This window comes from Natator depressus, chromosome 7 (genome assembly GCF_965152275.1).
Source record: "Natator depressus isolate rNatDep1 chromosome 7, rNatDep2.hap1, whole genome shotgun sequence".
Taxonomy (NCBI): Eukaryota; Metazoa; Chordata; order Testudines; family Cheloniidae; genus Natator; species Natator depressus.
In genome coordinates, this window is record NC_134240.1 from 46,367,868 (window position 1) to 46,388,714 (window position 20,847).

The 20,847-nt window shown below is 45.0% G+C and overlaps 1 protein-coding gene across 1 annotated transcript in view; it reads right to left on the reverse strand.

Moving 5' to 3' along the window:
• Positions 1–20,847, reverse strand: part of DNAH1 (dynein axonemal heavy chain 1) — a 126,979-nt gene that overhangs the window by 46,907 nt on the left and 59,225 nt on the right. The window contains exons 35-53 of the mRNA XM_074958318.1: positions 19,909–20,000; positions 17,498–17,652; positions 15,929–16,106; positions 14,897–15,091; positions 14,070–14,189; positions 13,235–13,393; positions 12,817–12,921; positions 10,733–10,873; positions 10,039–10,199; positions 8,957–9,114; positions 8,587–8,760; positions 8,146–8,184; positions 6,631–6,809; positions 5,550–5,780; positions 4,011–4,207; positions 3,047–3,182; positions 2,097–2,305; positions 1,226–1,397; positions 626–817 (exon numbers count right to left, since the gene is read on the reverse strand). Coding sequence (XP_074814419.1) covers positions 626–817; positions 1,226–1,397; positions 2,097–2,305; positions 3,047–3,182; positions 4,011–4,207; positions 5,550–5,780; positions 6,631–6,809; positions 8,146–8,184; positions 8,587–8,760; positions 8,957–9,114; positions 10,039–10,199; positions 10,733–10,873; positions 12,817–12,921; positions 13,235–13,393; positions 14,070–14,189; positions 14,897–15,091; positions 15,929–16,106; positions 17,498–17,652; positions 19,909–20,000 — 2,993 coding nt within the window. The remainder of the gene's footprint in view (positions 1–625; positions 818–1,225; positions 1,398–2,096; positions 2,306–3,046; positions 3,183–4,010; positions 4,208–5,549; positions 5,781–6,630; positions 6,810–8,145; positions 8,185–8,586; positions 8,761–8,956; positions 9,115–10,038; positions 10,200–10,732; positions 10,874–12,816; positions 12,922–13,234; positions 13,394–14,069; positions 14,190–14,896; positions 15,092–15,928; positions 16,107–17,497; positions 17,653–19,908; positions 20,001–20,847) is intronic.

The following is a 20,847-nucleotide window of genomic DNA, read 5'->3' on the forward strand; positions in this document are numbered from 1 at the left end:
CTAAACACCCCCAAAGGGGTTACATGGCCAGGGGAGAACACACCAGATGTTAGCAAAGGTTTAGTAGTTGCCACATCTACATACAGTCCTCCCAGCAACAGTGGAGGCTGCTTTCCTCTCTAGGCAGAACGCCTCTGGCAGCTACTGCCCATGTGCTGCACAGCCATGACCCCAGTAATATGGCTCTGGGTTCTCAAAAGGCACATTTGTGGCCCACGGTCATTCAAGTTCTGTTTTCAGTCCAGGTAATTCGGAACAACTCTAAGCCTTAACACATGCGCTTGTATGCATCCTAGATGGGTCACTGGCAGATGGGATTGAACTCAGGGGCCTCTGGATCTAAAAACATGAGCCCCTACTACGCGAGCTGAAGGACAAGCTTAGTGGCTGTAGCAGGCTCATATAACCTCGATGGGGACTAGCCACTTGAGGAGGGGGGAAAAGCCCCACACTATATTAGCATGAGCTAGATGTAGATGTTTTCTCTCATTGCATAACTATGAGTAAACGGAAGTGCAGCAGCTTGCAGAGTAGGGGATATCGCTGCAGGATCTTTAGCTGTAAACAGTACACCAATTAAATAGATGACAGGAGCCCAAAGCTCCCCTGATTCTGAGGAACCAACCTTGTCCAAGCCACTCTTCATCCTCTTCTTCGCTGTGTTCAGCTCCTGTTTCTTTTTCCCGATCAGGGCTGTGAAGATGCCGAGGAGCTCCAGGTAACTCTTGGGAGTGACATAATTGTGTCTGGCCAACTCCGCCAGGTACACTTTGCACTTCACTGCTACGCTCTGGTGGATCGCTACACACACTTGAATCTACAAGGAGCAGGAAAAGACAACCAATCTATTAGGAGCGTCCTATATAGGGTATATGCACCAGCAAAATTGAAGTAAGTGGCACGAGACTTGGAGAGGAGCACAGAAGTAGCCAAACTACTATTCCCTTACATACAATTGGGCTACAATGAGCGAGAAAGGCTAAGCAGTCCCATCTGAAGGCCAAGATAGCACAGAAGTATAAGAAAAGGAAAGGAGACGACCATCTCAAACTGTAACAAAGTTAGTTCCTAATTTCACTCAGACCACCAGAAAATATTTCTCCATGACAAGGTAAATGAGGACTTTTTACATGCATCCTGCATCGCTTGTGTCTAACAACCATCCAGCACAAATACGTGTTGAATACACAGGACCCCTGCCTTATATTTTAAGGATGTCACTTACCATTCCATCTATAACTTCAGAGGTGGCTTCAAGGTCTGGGATCTCTTGCAAAAAGGAAGATGCAACGCACTGCAGGGCTTCTGCAGGCCACTCATTAAACCAGTCAATAGTACAGCAGTTCACTAGAGAGGGGAACTGTCTCAGCCGTGCACGGAAGACCTCTCCAATAGGGCTAGGCAGCAAGGATTGGGTTGAGGGTGAGAGAATGGAGAACGGCACATTATAATAGCTTCCAAAGAGCTGGGTGAAATACCGACTCTCACTTAACGCATACTATACACCAACAGCATAAGGAGGAGGTGAGGCAGTTAGTAAGGGAGTATATTACAGGATGAATCGTGAGGGGAGAAAGGAAGGAGGAGTGAGATCACTCTATACAGTGCTCTACGGTTACTACTGACCCCTTGGCAGGAATGGCTATAGTGATAGGTATCTCTTTGGAAGGTTTAAGGTGTGTATTCAGGGATATCCACCTCCTTTGATTGTCAGAGGGCTACTGAAGTACAACAACAGTACAGGAATATTCAGTTTATAAGATGGTATCTGAGAAGTAAAACTGATGTTAAGTCTATCTGGAGCAAGTTATTGTAGTGTTTGTTTCACCAGGCCCCAATCCTGCAATCCTTACCATGGGCGCAGTACCTTACTCCTCAAGTAGCCCCATTGAAATCAATGGATAAAGTACTACTTATGTAAGTAGGTGTGGTGGAACTGAGCCCCAAATGCATTAGTGTGTTATTTAGAGACATTATTACCATGATCAAATGGGTTAATTGTGCACTAGTTGAGAGGAGGCCTTGTGCTTAGTCTAGGCAGCTCTATGGTCCAACATCATTTCACGATTTGACCCACAGGCTGGGAGGGCTCATACCTCATGCAAAGGACCATATGGATATTACTGCGAACTAGTCCTGTGTATGCTGCCATCAGGTTAGCCTTGGTGGGCTGCTGCCCTAGGTCCTGAACGATGGGCTTCATAGTAGTCATGATCTGATCTTGCTCATCTGGGGCATACAGATTTGGGATGTCTCCGGAGTTCAACACATTGTTGATATCCTCCAGGAAAGACTCACTTTTAATCTAGATGGAAAAATAAAAATAGTGGTAATAACAGAGCTGGTTCTCCAGATGTCATATAAATCACAACCCCAAATATCTCAGCTTCCATGATAGGAGATCCCTTGTAAAGCTGACTGGCTTCCAGTGGAGTGTGTTATGATGCTTGGCACGTATCAACATTTACAAAACAATGTTCAACCATTTCCTGAGGACACAGAACCATTTCGCAGAGCTCACAATCCATGGTGAAATTCTGAAATATGACCTTGTTATTATTAAACTATAGTTTAAAGAAATGGGCCAATGTTTTCAAATTTGGATCCCCAAAGTTAGGCACCTAAATCCACATTTAGCTACCTAAACAGAAGTAACCTCATGTTGCTCAGCACCTTTGAACATCAATTCCCAGTGAAGTGTCTAAATATGGCTAGAAACCTAACTTCAAGCACCCAGGTATGAAAACAGACCCAGCTTTTTAGTTACCCCACAAGTGGAACCCACTGACATCAAAGAGAATTCCACAGCTGCAGAATCAGCCCTGGCATGTACTGAACCCTAGAGTCTCTCTGGAAACAACTATTCCAATTTTCATTTCCTGGGATGACATCAAAGAAGACTGGTGGGATGCTGAGGAAAAGAAGGATATGATTGGCTCAAAGTGAAGTCATCATGTATTTAAAATTCGAGGAGAATTTCCCAGGAACTAGTGCTAAGAGGCATGCCTGTTTTTTCAGCCATTCCACTCTGATAACACTCTGGTACCTGTGAGTCTGTGAATAGAAAGGTAATAGGCAGTCTCTGCAGGCCAGCCTTCAGCATGATCTTCTTGACATCTTCTCGCCACTCTGCCATCCCATAGTTTTTGGAAAGTTCAATCTGGAAACATTCATAATCGGCCCTAGAGGGGAGAGAGACTCAAAGTAAAAATCATGCTCTAAACAGGACTCTGCTTCTTTTATAAGAGACTCCAGACGCTCCAGGATTTTTTGTATGTGAAATGAACATATTGCATATGTTTTCTTACACCTCCTCATGATGAGCATGTTGCTATCCTTATGCACATTTCACTAGGAGCATGGTACTGTAGTGCAATCAGAGATAAATGAAAGGGAGGGTTGGAATAAAATCTGCATTTACCCCGCAAAAGGATTAGTCCATTCTCCTTAGAAACACCGTGTGTATTTTTGTAGAGCTGTTCTCTATATTCATCAGTCCCCAGGACCCTTCCCCCCCCAAGTTTACACCTCTCTGCTATCAAGATACATACCTCCCAGCCCCTGGCTCTGAAGGATGGCTTGGCATTGTTTTCACACCCTTACCAAACCCTGCCTTACTAAGGGGTTACTACTTTGTAACTCATGCCATTGCTTTCCTGCTGTCCAGAGCTCCTGCTGGCATGGGAGAGAGACCAGTGTGTGTATCTCATACTGTTGTGTAGAGCACACCACTAGGCCGCTGGTCTGGGCTGGATTAGTCTTTGGTGTTTTCTCATGGGACAGAATGGGAGGTGTTGAGAGCTAGCACTACCATAGCAGATATGGTATTAATTAACAGACTGTAAAAAGAAAAGGAGGACTTGTGGCACCTTAGAGACTAACAAATTTATTTGAGCATAAGCTTTCGTGAGCTACAGCTCACTTCATCGGATGCATTCATATGAGATTCATAGAAAGGCAGCCCTGGCACATCTGCTCGGTGCTGGCCATACAGAAGTCTTTTTTCTTACATGTGAGATGCCAGCCTGGTGAGAGACTCCCTTCCGCTTCCTCCAACACCCAAGAGGAGAGCATTCCCCAGTGCCTGGCGCAGGATCCGACTGATCCGGCAGATGTGCTGCATAGCATCCATAAAGAGCACCAGCTTCATCTTGGTGGTGTTGATCTGATTGTACTCATCCATGTACTCCTCTATCACACGCATAAGCTGCAGGCAAACAGAGACAGATAAGAACAGTAACATGGCAAGCGCAGCAGCTTCCCAGAGGCAATCCAAGGGAAAGACCAGCCTCTCATGGCAGAAATCATCCTTGAGAACCACATGTAGGTGGAAATAACATACACCTGATGTGGTGCTCACTCCAAGAAGGGGCCACCAGCACTACATCTGATCATCTCCTGCTGACTAGGCCATGGAGTGATCTATTAGGGGCCACGTGGGTCTCATTCTCTGGACTCAAGATGGAAAGAGAGAAATGAACCAGAAAAAGACTCACCTGAATCCATCCCTTCAGAAAAGAGGAAATACTACATTGAGTTTAACCTCCCTAGCCAAAATGTCTCACCCACATGATTATTTAAATAGTATCTTGTGCCAATTCCATCAGGGTCTTCTTCAACAGTGTTGCCCAGAGGTTAATGCAATGGACCAGGGGTTAATATTTTATGGGTTCTACTCTCAGTTCTGCCATCGATTCACAGTGGGAACTTGGGCAAGTAACTTAATCTCTTGGGCCCGGATTGAAATCAATGGAAATTAGAAGTCTAAATGCTTTTGTGGAAATTAGAAGTCTAAATGCTTAATCTCACTGTGTGTTTTGTCCATCCATAAAATGGGCATGGGTACATTTACCTACCAGAGAGGATGTTGTGAGGCTGAATTAATGAATGAATGTACTTCATTTAGCAATCATGAGATGAGAGGTGATGATATTATTATTTGTTTCTGGTAGCGAGTGCAAACTATATTGCTCATCATTAAAATCTTTATAATTTTACCTTTTGCTTATTAACATTACCACAGTAGTACTACTCTCCCCCCAGTAGAGAATCCTGCAGTAATGATAGTTACTTGTAAAGGTCAATTGTAAAGATCTTACTGGCTAGCATTGTCCTATTGAACATAAAGCTGGTATTCCTCCTAGTCTAGTTCTGAGTGTTGCACTCAGGTTAGGAGGGTTGGCACAGAAGGTTGCCTACTGCTCTTTGCAGGATCATTATTACCTGCCCAAACACCAGAAGAAGTAGGGGAATTCGGAAAGACATCACTTCCTAGTTCAATTCCATTCAGGTCCTCATATTGTGTTCATCATACATTTAGAGCCTAGCCTGACCTGGTAGAGCCTTACATAGTTGGCACTGGGTATGGGATCATATCCTAACCCCCTCAACACAGCCTGGCAATGTTAACACTGGGTAGGTGACACATTCCAAACACTCAGCTAGAGAAGATCCATAGTTTGTATCAGCTATGCCTTCTTAGTGTTGAATAGGACTGAATACAAGTAAAAGAAAATCATAAAAATGGGGAGAAATCAAAAGCATCCTACCTTTTCCTGGTCATCAATTAGTTCATATATTTTGACATCAGCACCAGGCATCATGAAATCCCCAAAGAGAACTGGCTGGTAGGGGATAACCTCCTCAAAGGTGGTGTCCCACTCTGCCATCATGCTTTTCATCAGATCATCAAACCAGATGCGGTCCTCATCATTAACCAGGCGGTCACGGAACACGCGGCAACTCTCATGATACCAGAGCCTGAGCAGGTGCAGTTTGTCCTGGCAGAGAATCTCAGTGAGATATGTCCATTAGGCTACGAGTCCCTCCTGCAGGATTGCTAGGTTACCTCCAGAACATGTGGTCATTTTCTAACTCTCAGTTAGAAAAGGAAGAATTTGGAAGGACACCACTAAGCCCCTTTCTTAGCAGCATTCCATGCTAAAGCAGGTGCTCTACAGAGGGGTTAATTAACACTGCAATAAATATCTGTGCTATTCCTTCCCATGCCGGGGTAACTTTAAAATCCACATTGTTAGAATTCAATCCATCATCTCGTATTAGATTTTAATTCTTCCTTCATTACTATTTTCACAAGGTCTGAGATTAAGACCAGAAAGACCCTTTATGATAATCTAACCTGCCTTGCAGAATACAGGCCAAAGAACTTCTGCCAGCAATTCCTGTAATAAATCCATATCTTGCTACAGCATATTCTTTAGAAGGACATCCACTCTTGATTTAAAGACTCCAAGTGGTGGAGAACCCACCACATCCCTAGGTAAACTGTCTTCCCTCCGCCCCCAGGGAAACTGACCCAAGACAGCATCCTGGGTGTTGGAACTCCTCCAGCAGCATCCATTCCAGGTTACAGGTGATTTCATATTTATAATTGTACAAAAAGAAACAACAAATCGGGTATTTCTGTGCATTTAGTACACGCTGGGTAGTGTCAAAATGCACAAGTCTGAATAACCTGGGAAGTGCAACAAGCCCCTGCTAATAATGCAAGGCCTCGGGCAGCTTCTTGCCTTTTCTATGTCTATTTTGAACCTTGACCTGCGTACAGTGAGATCTGAAATTCCCCAGGCAGTACAGAATGATGGGAGATAAAATGGTGGGAGGACTCACCTCGATTTTGCAGGCTTCAGCCATGAGCATCCCCTGGAAAACTTTGGAGAGGTCCCTCAGATTAAAGGTATAGTGCGACTTTGCTGGGGTAGGCAACAGTTGGGACGTGATGGTTGAATACACACGAATGGTGGCATCGACAAGGGGCTCATTCAAGTGCTCGACTCCGGGGGCTCCCGCTGCAGGAACAGAAGGCAGCGGCATTTTTGGGGTGTGAAGGACTGACAGAATTCAAGCGCAATAGGCAGGCAGACTGACACTGATGCCACCATTGCTATTGTTCAGTAACACTCATTGTGGACCTTGCCTGAGGACCTGGCCATCTCCTCAGCTTGCCATTCTTGTTGAATCTGCAGCCAACGGGCACAGTGTTGATCAATGCTCAAGGGGAGACTCTCCACCAGTCATAGCCAGACTTTGTCCAACTAGTCCACACACGTGAGCTCAGTAACGAAGTATCAATCCTGTCCTACCAAGGGGGCAACCCTGAGCTGCTAAGCAGCAGCTGCAGTACAAGGGTCAAGCTCAGAAGCATCAGTAGAGACTGAACATGTACAAAAAAGTATCTTATGTGTGGGGACAGATTAAAGAAAAGAGAGTAGGAAGCAATGGAGGATGTCACTAATAAGGGAATGGTGCGGGGGGGCCTAACGAGCACTATGTCATCTTGGGTTTCTGGGATACATTTGTCATACATCAAACTCAATTAGCTTGGGGTCCTCAAGGAAAGATTTCCCTTGATGGTGGTGAATGGCAGGATTAAAAGCATGCCAGTTACCAAAAATTTTTTATCCTAATCCAGTTTCTTATTAAAAAAATACCTTTGTAACACCCCTGTCACACCCTATAATCATGCCCACTTTTTACGATGCCCACTGAGATCCCACCCACATGGCCAAATTCACTGCTTGTACCTTTGACCCAAACCCACAGACCTTGCTACAGTCCCAAGTTCATACCTAGGAGCCAACATATCCTGTCGTTGCTTAGAATCTCTGCATGGGTGCCCGGAAATCTCTGCTTTGGCCCTTGGTTACAGCTTGATGTTCCTATTCCTTTCCAGTGTTTACACTCAGATACTCAGCTCTGTGGATGTGACATCAAATTCACACCTTGGTCCCAAACCACCCAGCTCAGGCCCATGGATGGGAATAAAAATCAACCAGAAACTGACAAATGATGATGAGTCTATGACACAAAACGAAATCAATTCTAAGAGACCTGTTTTATTCTGAAAATCATTTCTCTGGGTGGCTACAGCACCTTTGCAGACTCCAATACTCACTGCTCAGCTGTTCATAGACTACAGCTACTGGAGAATAAAAGAAACCCTTGCTTCTTCCACAAAGTCTGAAGCCAGCAGAGATCATGCAACACATCTTGCCCAGTAATCTGGGCAAATGTCACAGTCTACTGCAGGATACAGGTCACTCACAGTTTTAGAATCCTTCTGAGCACTCTGTGAGCCCTGTCCTGTTCACAATGTATGGTTTGTGTTCTGCCACTCTTACTTACGGACTGGATCTCTGAAACTTCTTTCTCCAAGGAGTCCAGCTAGAAAATCAAGGAAGAAAAACAAAGATTGTTTTCTATTGGCAGAGATAAATAATATCCACAGCACTCTGTCCACCACAGAGAAAATCCTTTTTAAGAGGACTAGGCTATGTCAGATTTTACGTACAATTTTCAAGGCCAGATTCACTATGGTTGTAAATTGGCACATCTCCACCGAACATGATGAAAATGTGCCAATTTACCCCGGCAGGGAATTTGGCCCTGTGACTGAAGTGCTCCCCCATTGCTCAGAGTCAAATGATAGTTTCTCAGAAACACTTTCCATTCCAGATTCCAGCATTTCTTTATCCCCTCATTAGCTTAATTCTTAACCAAGTGGGGATGTAAATGGGCAGAGACTTGTGAAGTGAAGAGGAAAAGCCTTGTCTCCTCAGAACTTACCCATCCAGCTGCCAAGAATGGTGGAGAAGATTGTCTTCTTGCTGCTGTCCTCCATCTCCGTAAAGGAAAGATAGTTGAAATGGCGAGTGAGGCGTGGCGTGATGGCATTCCTTCCTCCACCTGGGGGCCCCATGGCACCGATGAAATTAATATCCACCAGGCTCTTAAAGGTACCTGGGAAATAGTCCAGAGGAGAGTAATGGCATAGCTGCATGCCAAGCCTAAACCAGAAATGTTTTCTATGAATCCTAGTCTCACTCGCTAGCTATGTATATACACTGGAGGCTGGGTACCTCTGCATTAGCCTAGTTAGCCAGCATGCCAACCCTAGAGAATGTAAATAGTGTTAGGCAAAGAACCTGGATCATACCAATCTGTTTCCTGTCGTACCAGCCCCGGTGGTCCATCCACTGCCGAAGCAGCTCAATTGGGGGCTGAGCGCCATATGTCTCCAGTGCTGGCATATTTAGGTCATCAATGAAAAATATGAAGTACTTGCCAAGAGGAGGACCGAACACCCCCTTTCTCCTGCAAGGATGGAGAAAGTATGTGAAAATGGAGATGGCTGAAGGGAGCACAGCCCAACGCTTCCATCACCAAAGCACTCCTGACATAACCCAGTCCAAAGGACCCACTGAATAAGCTGTCTGTGGAGTCACCCCCCTTCTGGAGATCTGCATTCCACCCCCCCTCCATCTCCCGAAAAGGCACAACACAGTGTTCAGGTGAAGTCCTCTGGTTACTTCAGAAGTCTGTCTCAAGTTACACCTGTGCAACCCCAATGAAGCCTGTACAGTTGCAGTGGTGTAAGATCGACCAGAATTTGGTCCCATCAGTCTATTTGCCCCCCTTGATGGAATGCATGCGTGACCCATTAATGATGATGAGAGTCACCTGCATGTCTCAAGTAGCAAAATATACCCCTAAATGTTATATTTTCAGTCAGGAGAACTTGAAGTGAATCAGAGAGAATATCTTATATGGGCTTCACACAATCGATCACTGGATGCATCAAACCAGATTGTGAATGGTGAAGGATAAAGCAAGCCTCTTTGGGGTCAAGAATTAATGCTGCTAGCCCATGCTGGATGATTCTTGGCATGCAATGGCTAACGTTTCTTCCCCTCAACAGTTTCCTTGAAGATCCAGTACCCGGATTTCAAGAATGATCGCTGCAAGTTAGGCCAAATTGTGTAGCATTTAAGGGATAACAAGGAACGATGCAACGTCAACAGACTCACACCACTGACTGCCTTTTATTGGCCATTGCATCCAATGTTTCTAGCCCTCCCTGATCCAGAGTTAGGATTGGAGTGCCTTTTATTTCCCTCCGCCAGAGTTACACTTGGACTGTGTCCTTTCAGTGCTCAGGATGAAACTGAAGGGCAAACGTGTTAACAGAGAAGTATATCAACGACAGGAGTGCTGCCTTTGCTAGCATAAGAGTTTTGCCTTTTATCCAGTTTGCTGTCAATGAGGTCCTGGGTTTGGTTGGCTGAGGTGCGAGCAGAAAATGTTAGGAAGTGAGTGATGTATTCTAGAGGCAAGTTCTTCAAAAGCTTGTCTGAAATAGTGAGAGTCTTCCCAGTGCCAGTCGGACCAACACAGAGAACCTGCAGTGAGAAAAAGGAAATGCAGTCATCATTGCAGTGTAAACCCGGGCAGATGGAATAATCATTTGCCAACTGGTTTGCTTTCACTGGCTCAGCTGGGACGACACAGACTCCTTCCAAAACCAGTCAAGGACAAAAAGTTTACTCTCTTAGTTAGGGAGGCAGATCAGGATAACAAATCTCTCTCACAATGAAAAGAACCAAACTGGAAAAGTAGGGGAGGGAGCCCTGGAGAGCAGGGAAATCTTGGTGGTGATTGGTCGACCTGTTAGAGCAAGTGAGGCTGAACCCAGCATCTGCACTGCCTCGGTCTATCTATGTAAAGTTGGCACCCGCTCAGTTGCCGAGGGAAAGGAATAATGATGCTTGTAAGCCAGGTACCACGTCCAACTACAGGAATGAACGTCTGCAGCAGGGGGAGAATCTAACTATATTAGGTATTTCTAAGGCACCTATCACCATATAGAAAATGGGACCACAGCCAAAGAGACAAAGGTTAAATCCAAAAGCAAAGGCAAGGTCAAGACACGTACTGGTTTTCGATTGGTGAGCAGCATTTCCAGCAGATGGGCCATCTGGACAGTATTCATTGTGGGGATTATAATGTCACAGAAGCTTGTGTCAGGGACTATGGTGAACTGTGCAGCGGAATCTATCCAATTCACCCAGCCCACCTGAAAGACAGAGTTGTTACTGGAAGAAGCAACTGCCTATAAAATGGTGATAATAAGAGTCAGCGCTTATACTGTGCTTTTCCTCTTCAAAGCTCTTTGCATAGATTAGGAATGGATTTTTTAGGTGTCCTGATTCCCAGTCCCTTGCTCTCCTCTCTACAAAACCTCCCTATATATTATTGTCCCCCAAAGCAGCTGACACTTTTACTATGGACTAAGGGCAGCCTGAGGGTTAGAGATTGTTGTCCCCAAAGTAACTCGCTCTTTAATTCTTTCCGAACACTTGGTTCAAATGTTGACAGAACATTTGAGATAGCTGCAAGAACAGACAGTACCATTAGACAGAGAACTAAACCATAAGGGGGAAATAGATCTGACTGAAAAGGAGGAAGACTGTTTCTTTGGAAACCTTTCTTTATGTTTGTTGCAGTCTCCATTCCTGTGTTCACCTGAAACGTATGGGGCAGGGAGGCTGTATGTGTGCATGAAATGAATTACCATCCCACTTAAAACAAGTCAGAGGCCAAAACCTACTAGCTCAAGGCCAGTCCAAAGATTAGGGAATGGGTCCACCAGTGAGGCTCAGAGAATCCTCTTCCAGATTCCATTTCTGAGGTGCAAATAGCTCCAATGCTGCCTCTGCCACTGCTCAGAGAACCAGAGAAATGCAGGGCTGGAAGGGACCTCAAGAAGTCATCAAGTCCAGCCCCCTGCACTGTGGCAGAACTAAGTCAACCTTGACCATCCCAGACAGGTGTTTGTCCAACTTGCTTTTAAAAGCTTCCAATCATGGAGACTCCATGACCTCCCTTTGGAAGCCTATTCCAGAGCCTACCTACCCTTATAGTTCGAAAGTTTTTCCAAATAGCTAACCTAACTCCCCTTGCTGTGGATTAAGTCCATTACTTCTTGTCCTACCTTCAGTGGACATGGAGGAAAAACTGATCACCATCCTCAACATACTGGAAGACTAATATCAGGTCTCAGTCTTCTTTTTCAAGACTAAACATGCCCAGTTTTTTTTTAACCTTTCCTCATAGATTCGGTTTTCTAAACCTTTTGTTGCTCTCCTCTGGACTCTCTCCAATTTGTCCACATCCTTCCTAGATTGTAGTGCCCAGAATTGGACATAGTACTCCAGCTGGGGCCTCAGCAGTGCCGATTAGAGCAGGACAGTTACCTCCTGTGTCTTACATACAACACTCCTGTTAACAAACCCCAAAATAATATTAGCCTTTTTTACAGCTGCATCACACTGAGGACTTATATTCAGTTTGCTCACGGCTATCCCAAGCACCAGCACCATGAAATTGACATGAATTTTCTCATTTTTACTTCTCTTTCCCTCTTTCCCTTCCAGCCTTCTGAATAACAGCAGTGAAATTGACCAGACTTTGGACATTTCCCAACCAGGGGAAAGCCCTGAGCAATGGCAGAGGTACTGGAACTGTCTGCAGACTTGCATTTGGAAGATCTGCTTCACAATCACAAGGGTAAGAAACCGTTTTTTAAAGCACAATGTTCAGTTTCTCCTTAGGCCTGGTTTACATTGCGGGGGCGGGGAGGGGGGAATCGATCTAAGTTACGCAACTTCAGCTATGTGAATAATGTAGCTGAAGTTGCTCCCCTGTCAACTCTGCCTGCGCCTCTCACGGCGATGGAGTCGAAAGGAGAGCACTCGGGGCTCGATTTATCGCATCTAGACTAGACATAATAAATCAACCCCTGCTGGATCGATTGCTGCCTGCCGATTCGGCGGGTAGTATAGACATACCCTTAGACATCTCCAACCAGTATGGCAAGGCTCCTGCTCACCCTTGGTGAATAGATTTTACTGTGTGTGCAGTACCTTAGCCTTAGCTGCTGGTCCCTCCCTTCTATTCTTTAGTTTGATGAATTGCTCGGCTTTTAATACACAAGTTCGAGATGGGTAGAGTCTTTACCTCCTTGACAACATCTTCATCTACATCTTCCTCAGGATTGCTGAGCCCAGCATCATCCAGTTTATAATCATAAACCAGCCCCTCCTCTGGGAAAAGTAACTGGATCTGTGGGAAATAAAGCAGAGCATGAATGTCACACCTGGCTCTGCTCCAGATCAATTGACCAACAGGAACCAGGGTAATGTGGAGAACATTGCTTTTCAGCAATGAAATTCTGTCCAGTCCATATGGCTTATCTCTGTCCTCTTTCCTAGAGGTTTTGATGCAGATGTTCTGATGAAGCTTGAAGTTTCCCCCCTGTAGATAATACCCCAGGAGGGACCCTTGCACAAATCTTCTGGAAATTCAGGGAGCTCTGTTACCCGTGTTACCAGGTGCTACCATCATGAGCTAATATTACCGAATAACATCCACTTACCTGTTCACTTGCCATCTTCTCTCTCAACCACAAGCTGAAGGCCACACGGCTTTGGGCATCTCCAGTTGCACCCACACTCCAGATCAAGGAGAACATGAACCAGGGTTCAATCAGTTCCCCAAGTCGGTCAGTCTTCTCATGGGGAAGCTTCCTAATTCCCTGAACATCCAATAAGCAGAGTAAATTTAATCCTCACACACGCAGTTCAGTTGGACTGGGGGTTAAATATGGACACCTCACTGAAAATCTTGACACCTCCATTTAGTTTATTTACTGCTTTTCTGAATGATTCTTAGATGAGTCCATTCATTACAGACTGTGAGCCAAATTCTGCTTTCAGTTACATTCGTGTAAATCTGTCACTGAGAGCAGAATTTGGCCTGTGGATTTTAATGCTAGAATTTCCTGTCTCCTTCAATATCAATTCAAAGAAACCACCATCCCAGGTGTATTCCTAAATATAAATGTGCAACCTATTTCATCCAGCACTATAATTGTGGAGCTACTGTTGTAGTTAGCAGATTATCCTCTTGCTTTATAGTATAATCCTCTATTGTGTACAGAGCTAGAGTCATCCTTCCCTGGTGTATTGCACATAATCCTCAATATAACCATGCATTCAACATGAGTCAGGGCAATGCTATATGTAGATGAGCTTCAGAGTAACTGACCAAGCTCCCTCCAGCACTATGCACAGAACACATTGTTTCCCTGTAACTTCCATCCTGTAATGTGCACCAGTTGGTAGCTCTGGTGTTCCTCCTGCACTCTGCAGTTTAACCCTCTAGTGCTATGAGCAGCAAGAACAATAAACAGATTATACAAAAATTCCTACCTCAATGGGAATGAAAGGTTCAAAGAAGCACTCCAGTAGTTTGAGAAGGCTCATCGTCAGGTTACTGTTTGTTGAGGCAATTATCTCTTTCACTGATCCCCGGACAAAGCTGATGGACTCCTGCAAGGATCAGGCAGACACAGCTCAGCTCCTGGGCAATCTTCCTTTCAAGAGTTTATTTACCTCCTAGGGCTCAGTTTCCCCTTTTCTCACTGCATGTTACATTTATCAGGGAGGTCACAGCTGAAAATTCTGCTATTTCAAGCTGTGCCCCAAATACCGATCGCTTCAGCCAGAGAATGGAGGCCGAGAAAAGAGTCTGAGTAAACCTTTCCATTTAATATTGAATAGATTATAATACAGTAACAGTCCTACTCTTTTTGCCGTCATTGCTGATAAATAGCTTTTAAGATATTTCTGACAGTACTCTGTTGTTCTCCATCAAAATGATGGAAATAGCAAGACTCAGTTTTACAATTCAGAGCTACGTCCCTCCATGGAATAACTCCATAGAAGGAAACAGAGTTACCGCAGGAAGGAAGTTGGTGTGCTGATTATCAAAAAACCACACAATCCTTCGGACCAGTATGAAGAAGTCACATCTATATGGATTAGTGAGTACATAAGCTATTAAGACCAGCAGATTCACTCTGGGTACTGGTAGCATTTAATCATTTAGGCATTTAATCTCAGATGTGGCTAAAATCTTAGCTCTTTAGAAGGACCGACTACTCTCAAACTAACCCAACAGGTTCTGAGCCACTGGCGTCCTAAAGCCAGGTCTGTCAGATAGACTGGAAGAGATCTGGAACATGACAGGAGCTCACCTCTAGAAATCTGCTGAAGAGGGATGTTAACTGCTCTGAGAAAGGCTTCATGATGTCTGGAATTTTCCTCAGCCAGCACTCAGTGAAGGGCTTGAGCCCCAAGAGGCTGGGCTCCAGGTAAACCATGCCACACCGGGAGACTGTGGCGGGGGAGGCAACAGCCAGGTCCTGTACTTCAAACATCATGGTCATCATCTGAAAACCGTGGATGGACAACAAGGATCTGTCAGCATAGCTCAACCTTAGGAAAGACAGGATCCTAGGATCTGTCAGCATAGCTCAGCCTTAGGAAAGACAGGATCCTAGGATCTGTCAGCATAGCTCAGCCTTAGGAAAGACAGGATCCTAGGATCTTTCAGCATGGCTCAGCGATAAGGTCACCTATCTGGCTCAAAGGAGTCGGCTCTAAGTGAGCTGTAGCTCACGAAAGCTCATGCTCAAATAAATTAGTTAGTCTCTAAGGTTCCACAAGTACTCCTTTTCTTTTTGCAAACACAGACTAACACGGCTGTTACTCTGAAACCGGCTCTAATAATGCAGTTCTCTGCCACTGGTGTTGGGAGGGAAGCAGGTAATGCCGCAGGGGAGTAAAGCGAATGCTGGGGCTTCCTGGGATTTCCACCTCAGTGGACTCAGACTCAAGCTGGGATTGTCAAAGAAGCAAAAGAAGTTAGAGTTCCCAATGCCCCTTGAATGTCAGTAGCATTTGGCCTAACTCTCCTTTGAAAATCTGAGGCTCAGTGCCTGCCTGCACAGGCACGGCGTATATACTGCAGTCAAACAGAAAGAACCAAATGTAGCTTGTCAGCTCTTTAGAGCAGGGACCGCCTTGTTGTTCTCTGTCTGTACTGCACCTAGCACACTGGGGTCTCTTAGCTATACAGATGGTAATCTCTGCAGGAATCCGTCCTGCACATAATGTTAACTGGAAATGAAAAGGCAATTCTGTTCCATGTTAGAGGGAGTGAACAGAGGAGAGAACAGTTAGAGAGGACAGAGAAACAGGACAGCAAGAGAAGAGAGGTTAGTCACCTCTGTTAGCTTAATGATTTCTCCAGAGCTAAGACACAGCTTCTTATTATCATCTAGCACGGTGTTCATATTCTCGATCCAGACCGCATCGACTGGCCCATCAAACACATACCATTTCTTATTCGTATCACTGGCGATCGCTCCCACCCGAATGAGTGTTGAAAGAATCCCATCCGTCCTGTAACATGGGAGGAAAGAGGCAAGAGAAGCTGTAACAGTTGCTTTCTCTATATCTATCTCCAAGTGAAATTCTGACCCCGTTGAAATCAATGGCAAAATTTCCACCAATTTCCCTGGAGCCGGGATTTCACTCTGGGTTCATATACTGTGTATCTGAGTGCCTCACGAGTTTATTAAAGTGAGCAGATAAAGATGTCTCTCTCTCACTCTCTCTCCTTCCCCAGTAAATCTCTAGAATCTGCACAGCCTTTTAGCATAACCTCTTTAGGAATGATGTGGCTGAATCCACCCCACTTTGTGAGTGAAGACCCTGATTCCTGTTGCTTCTATGTACATAGCACAACATTGACACTAATAATGCAGCCATACAGTGCCAGTGGTGCTGCTGGTGATGAGTGGGATAGTGGAGGAGAGAGTGATGGATGTTGATGTCTGGGATTTAATCTGTATGTGAATGTCTACAGTGAAATTGCTGCTCAGACCCTCAATTGCACTCCCATTATTAAATAATTATTGTTATTTATATAGCACCACAGATGTTCATGGCCCTTGTTACCGAGTGCAAAAGAAAACAGACTCGTCTGAAGCCCAGCTGATTAAAAGAGATGGATTTATGTCTCTAAATTTGTTTTATATGGAGACTGTATTTTTTGTCACACTGATATGTCTATGTGCTGCCCTTGGGCAGGAACCACATAGTAAATAAGCTGTCAAGCTTAACTCGAATATACTATAGAAATATCCTTCAATAAAGATTCATTGGAGCCCAGAGCTAGTGAGCTTCAGGGTACAGTATGAGAAATTTATTTGCTTTCGCTTTTCTCAGAGGTTTTTTTTTTGGTTTTCATAGTTTTCTGGAATATATGTTCTTTAACTTTGTTCCAAAGCATCTGGCTGGTATGACAGGAAGCATTAGAATAATGCAAGTGGATCTTACATTATAGCATGTGGATCTCCATCAATCCACCAAGCCCTTCTGAGCCAGCTTCAGAGAGGAACATTTAGAAACCCCGCCTGTGGTAAGTGGGCTGTCGAGAAGGGTAGATGACCCATCAGAGAGTCTCTCAATAAGGAGTCTACATAATGGGGATGGAGAACTACTGAAATAATAAGTATGGGGGAGATATTCAAGCACAAAGATAGGCTCCTAATTCCCAATGGCAGGCAAGGAGAGTTGGGAACCCAACTCCTCTTTGACTATCTTCCCTTAGTTACAGAAGGCCATCAGCACAAGCCAGATTTACATGGCACAAAAGGCATTCTTCACTCATGCCTCTAAAGCAAGTAAAGCTCTTTAAGGTACTGTATCCTAGAGAGTTCATAGACCTAGACGGACGACAAGAAGCCCTAGACCAGATGAGAAGGAGGATGGTGGATTTTGTCCTTTACCATTCATGCGTTAGCAAGTCAAACTCTCCATAAAGCTGGCCCATAGTGATGGATTTCGGATTCAGTACAAAGTAGTTGACTGCTTCATAGTTCCCACCACTGACCGAAGGCTGACCTTTCAGAGAGGTCATTGCAGCTGCCAGAACTTTGTAACACTGCAGAGACAGAAGGGAAGGGAATTAAACATGGCTTCTATGACAGCAATCAGAGGGGAAGTAAACTCACAGGGACATGATTCAGAAGATAGTGAGGAAGGAGGAGATGTAATGAAGGACTTTGCGCAAGTGTCTGGAAGTAGCCTGGGAAATGGATCTGTAAGAAAGAGGCTGATCACAGAAAAGAAGGGAAAGAACTTAAATCACCAATACTAGTGGTTGGTGAAATATCTGAATATCCAACATAGAATCATAGAATATCAGGGTTGGAAGGGACCTCAGGAGGTCATCTAGTCCAACCCCCTGCTCAAAGCAGGACCAATCCCCAATCAAATCATCCCAGCCAAGGCTTTGTCAAGCCTGACCTTAAAAACTTCCAAGGAAGGAGATTCTACCACCTCCCTAGGTAACGCATTCCAGTGTTTCACCACCCTCCTAGTGAAAAAGTTTTTCCTAATATCCAACCTAAACCTCCCCCACTGCAACTTGAGACCATTACTCCTTGTCCTGTCCTCTTCTACCACTGAGAATAGTCTAGAACCATCCTCTCTGGAACCACCTCTCAGGTAGTTGAAAGCAGCTATCAAATCCCCCCTCATTCTTCTCTTCTGCAGACTAAACAATTCCAGTTCGCTCAGCCTCTCCTCATAAGTCATGTGTTCCAGACCCCTAATCATTTTTGTTGCCCTTCGCTGGACTCTCTCCAATTTATCCACATCCTTCTTGTAGTGTGGGGCCCAAAACTGGACACAGTACTCCAGATGAGGCCTCACCAATGTCGAATAGAGGGGAACGATCACGTCCCTCGATCTGCTCGCTATGCCCCTACTTATACATCCCAAAATGCCATTGGCCTTCTTGGCAACAAGGGCACACTGCTGACTCATATCCAGCTTCTCCTCCACTGTAACCCCTAGGTCCTTTTCCGCAGAACTGCTGCCTAGCCATTCGGTCCCTAGTCTGTAGCTGTGCATTGGGTTCTTCCGTCCTAAGTGCAGGACCCTGCACTTATCCTTATTGAACCTCATCAGGTTTCTTTTGGCCCAATCCTCCAATTTGTCTAGGTCCCTCTGTATCCTATCTCTGCCCTCCAGCGTATCTACCACTCCTCCCAGTTTAGTATCATCCGCAAATTTGCTGAGAGTGCAATCCACACCATCCTCCAGATCACTTATGAAGATATTGAACAAAACCGGCCCCAGGACCGACCCCTGGGGCACTCCACTTGACACCGGCTGCCAACTAGACATGGAGCCATTGATCACTACCCGTTGAGCCCGACAATCTAGCCAACTTTCTACCCACCTTATAGTACATTCATCCAGCCCATACTTCTTTAACTTGCTGACAAGAATACTGTGGGAGACCGTGTCAAAAGCTTTGCTAAAGTCAAGAAACAATACATCCACTGCTTTCCCTTCATCCACAGAATCAGTAATCTCATCACAGAAGGCGATTAGATTAGTCAGGCATGACCTTCCCTTGGTGAATCCATGCTGACTGTTCCTGATCACTTTCCTCTCGTGTAAGTGCTTCAGGATTGATTCCTTGAGGACCTGCTCCATGATTTTTCCGGGGACTGAGGTGAGGCTGACTGGCCTGTAGTTCCCAGGATCCTCCTTCTTCCCTTTTTTAAAGATTGGCACTACATTAGCCTTTTTCCAGTCATCTGAGACTTCCCCCGTTCACCACGAGTTTTCAAAGATAATGGCCAATGGCTCTGCAATCACATCCGCCAATTCCTTTAGCACTCTCAGATGCAACTCGTCCGGCCCCATGGACTTGTGCACGTCCAGCTTTTCTAAATAGTCCCTAACCACCTCTTTCTCCACAGAGGGCTGGCCATCTACTCCCCATGTTGCGATGCCCAGCGCAGCAGTCTGGGAGCTGTCCTTGTTAGACATCATAGTAGTTGAAGCTGGCCAGCCTCAAAGCCATCCTCAAAACTTCTGCATGGCACTCTGAAGTTTAGGACACAGCGAGTAAACCTCAGAGACTGATCGCAAAGCCCAGAAGAGCAGGTTGCTAATATACTTCACCACAGCTACAAATCCAAATTTTCATCTATATTTCAAGTCAGAACAAAAACCTCTCACTCCTATAGCTCCTATGCACAGAGAGGCTGAAAATACTACAGCATTAGTGTTTTGTGCAAGATTTAACACTCTTCTGTGATTCCCCATTCCACTCCCATCTAGCTATTCATATACATGCAATGGCTGACTGTACCCAATGCAGCATCTCAATCACCTTTACCTTTGTTTTCCCCGAGCCTGCTGGCCCCACCAGCATGAGGCCGTGGCGCACCACAGTGGTTTCATACAGCTGGATGCACTTTGTCACAAAACCTGAGAAGGAACAAGATTCTGAATGTGGATCTTGTAATCTGTTTCACTTGGCAGAAAATCCGAGGGCTGCATGCTCCAGCTGGCAGACCAATGGACTTGTTGCCCATATCTCATAAGCCAGTGTGGTTTTATTGGCCTGTAATGACTCTGGCTCCAATCCAGCAAAGCACTTGCCTACATGCTGAACTTTAAGCAAAAAGCAGTCCCACTGAAGACAATGAGACTAGTCCTATCCTTAAAGTTAAGCAGGTGCCACAAAGTTAAGTAGGATCGGGGCCCCATAGGTAGTGATGCATATCATTGGTTCTTTTGGCCAAACAGTCATTGGCCATAATCATTAGAGCAGTGATACTCAGACCTCAGTGGTTCAGAAGCCAAATTAGCAATCAACATTGCCCAAAAGAGCCACCAGAGTGTGAATTCAGTGTTTCATTTACTATTTTATCTATTTATCTATCTATACATATACACACATAATGTGTGTGCACATATATATTATTCTTACAGGAAAATGACTGACCAAGTATCAGAGTAGCAGCCGTGTTAGTCTGTATTCGCAAAAAGAAAAGGAGTACTTGTGGCACCTTAGAGACTAACCAATTTATTTGAGCATAAGCTTTCGTGAGCTACAGCTCACTTCATCGGATGCATAAAGTGGAAAATACAGTGAGGAGATTTACATACACACAGACCATGCAAAAATGGATGTTTACCATACACATTGTAAGGAGAGTGATCACTTAAGAGAGCTATTACCAGCAGGAGAGTGGGGTGGGGGGAGAGAAAACCTTTTGAAGTGATAGCCCCCCAACTCACCAGCAACCACACATCACACAACAGAACCACT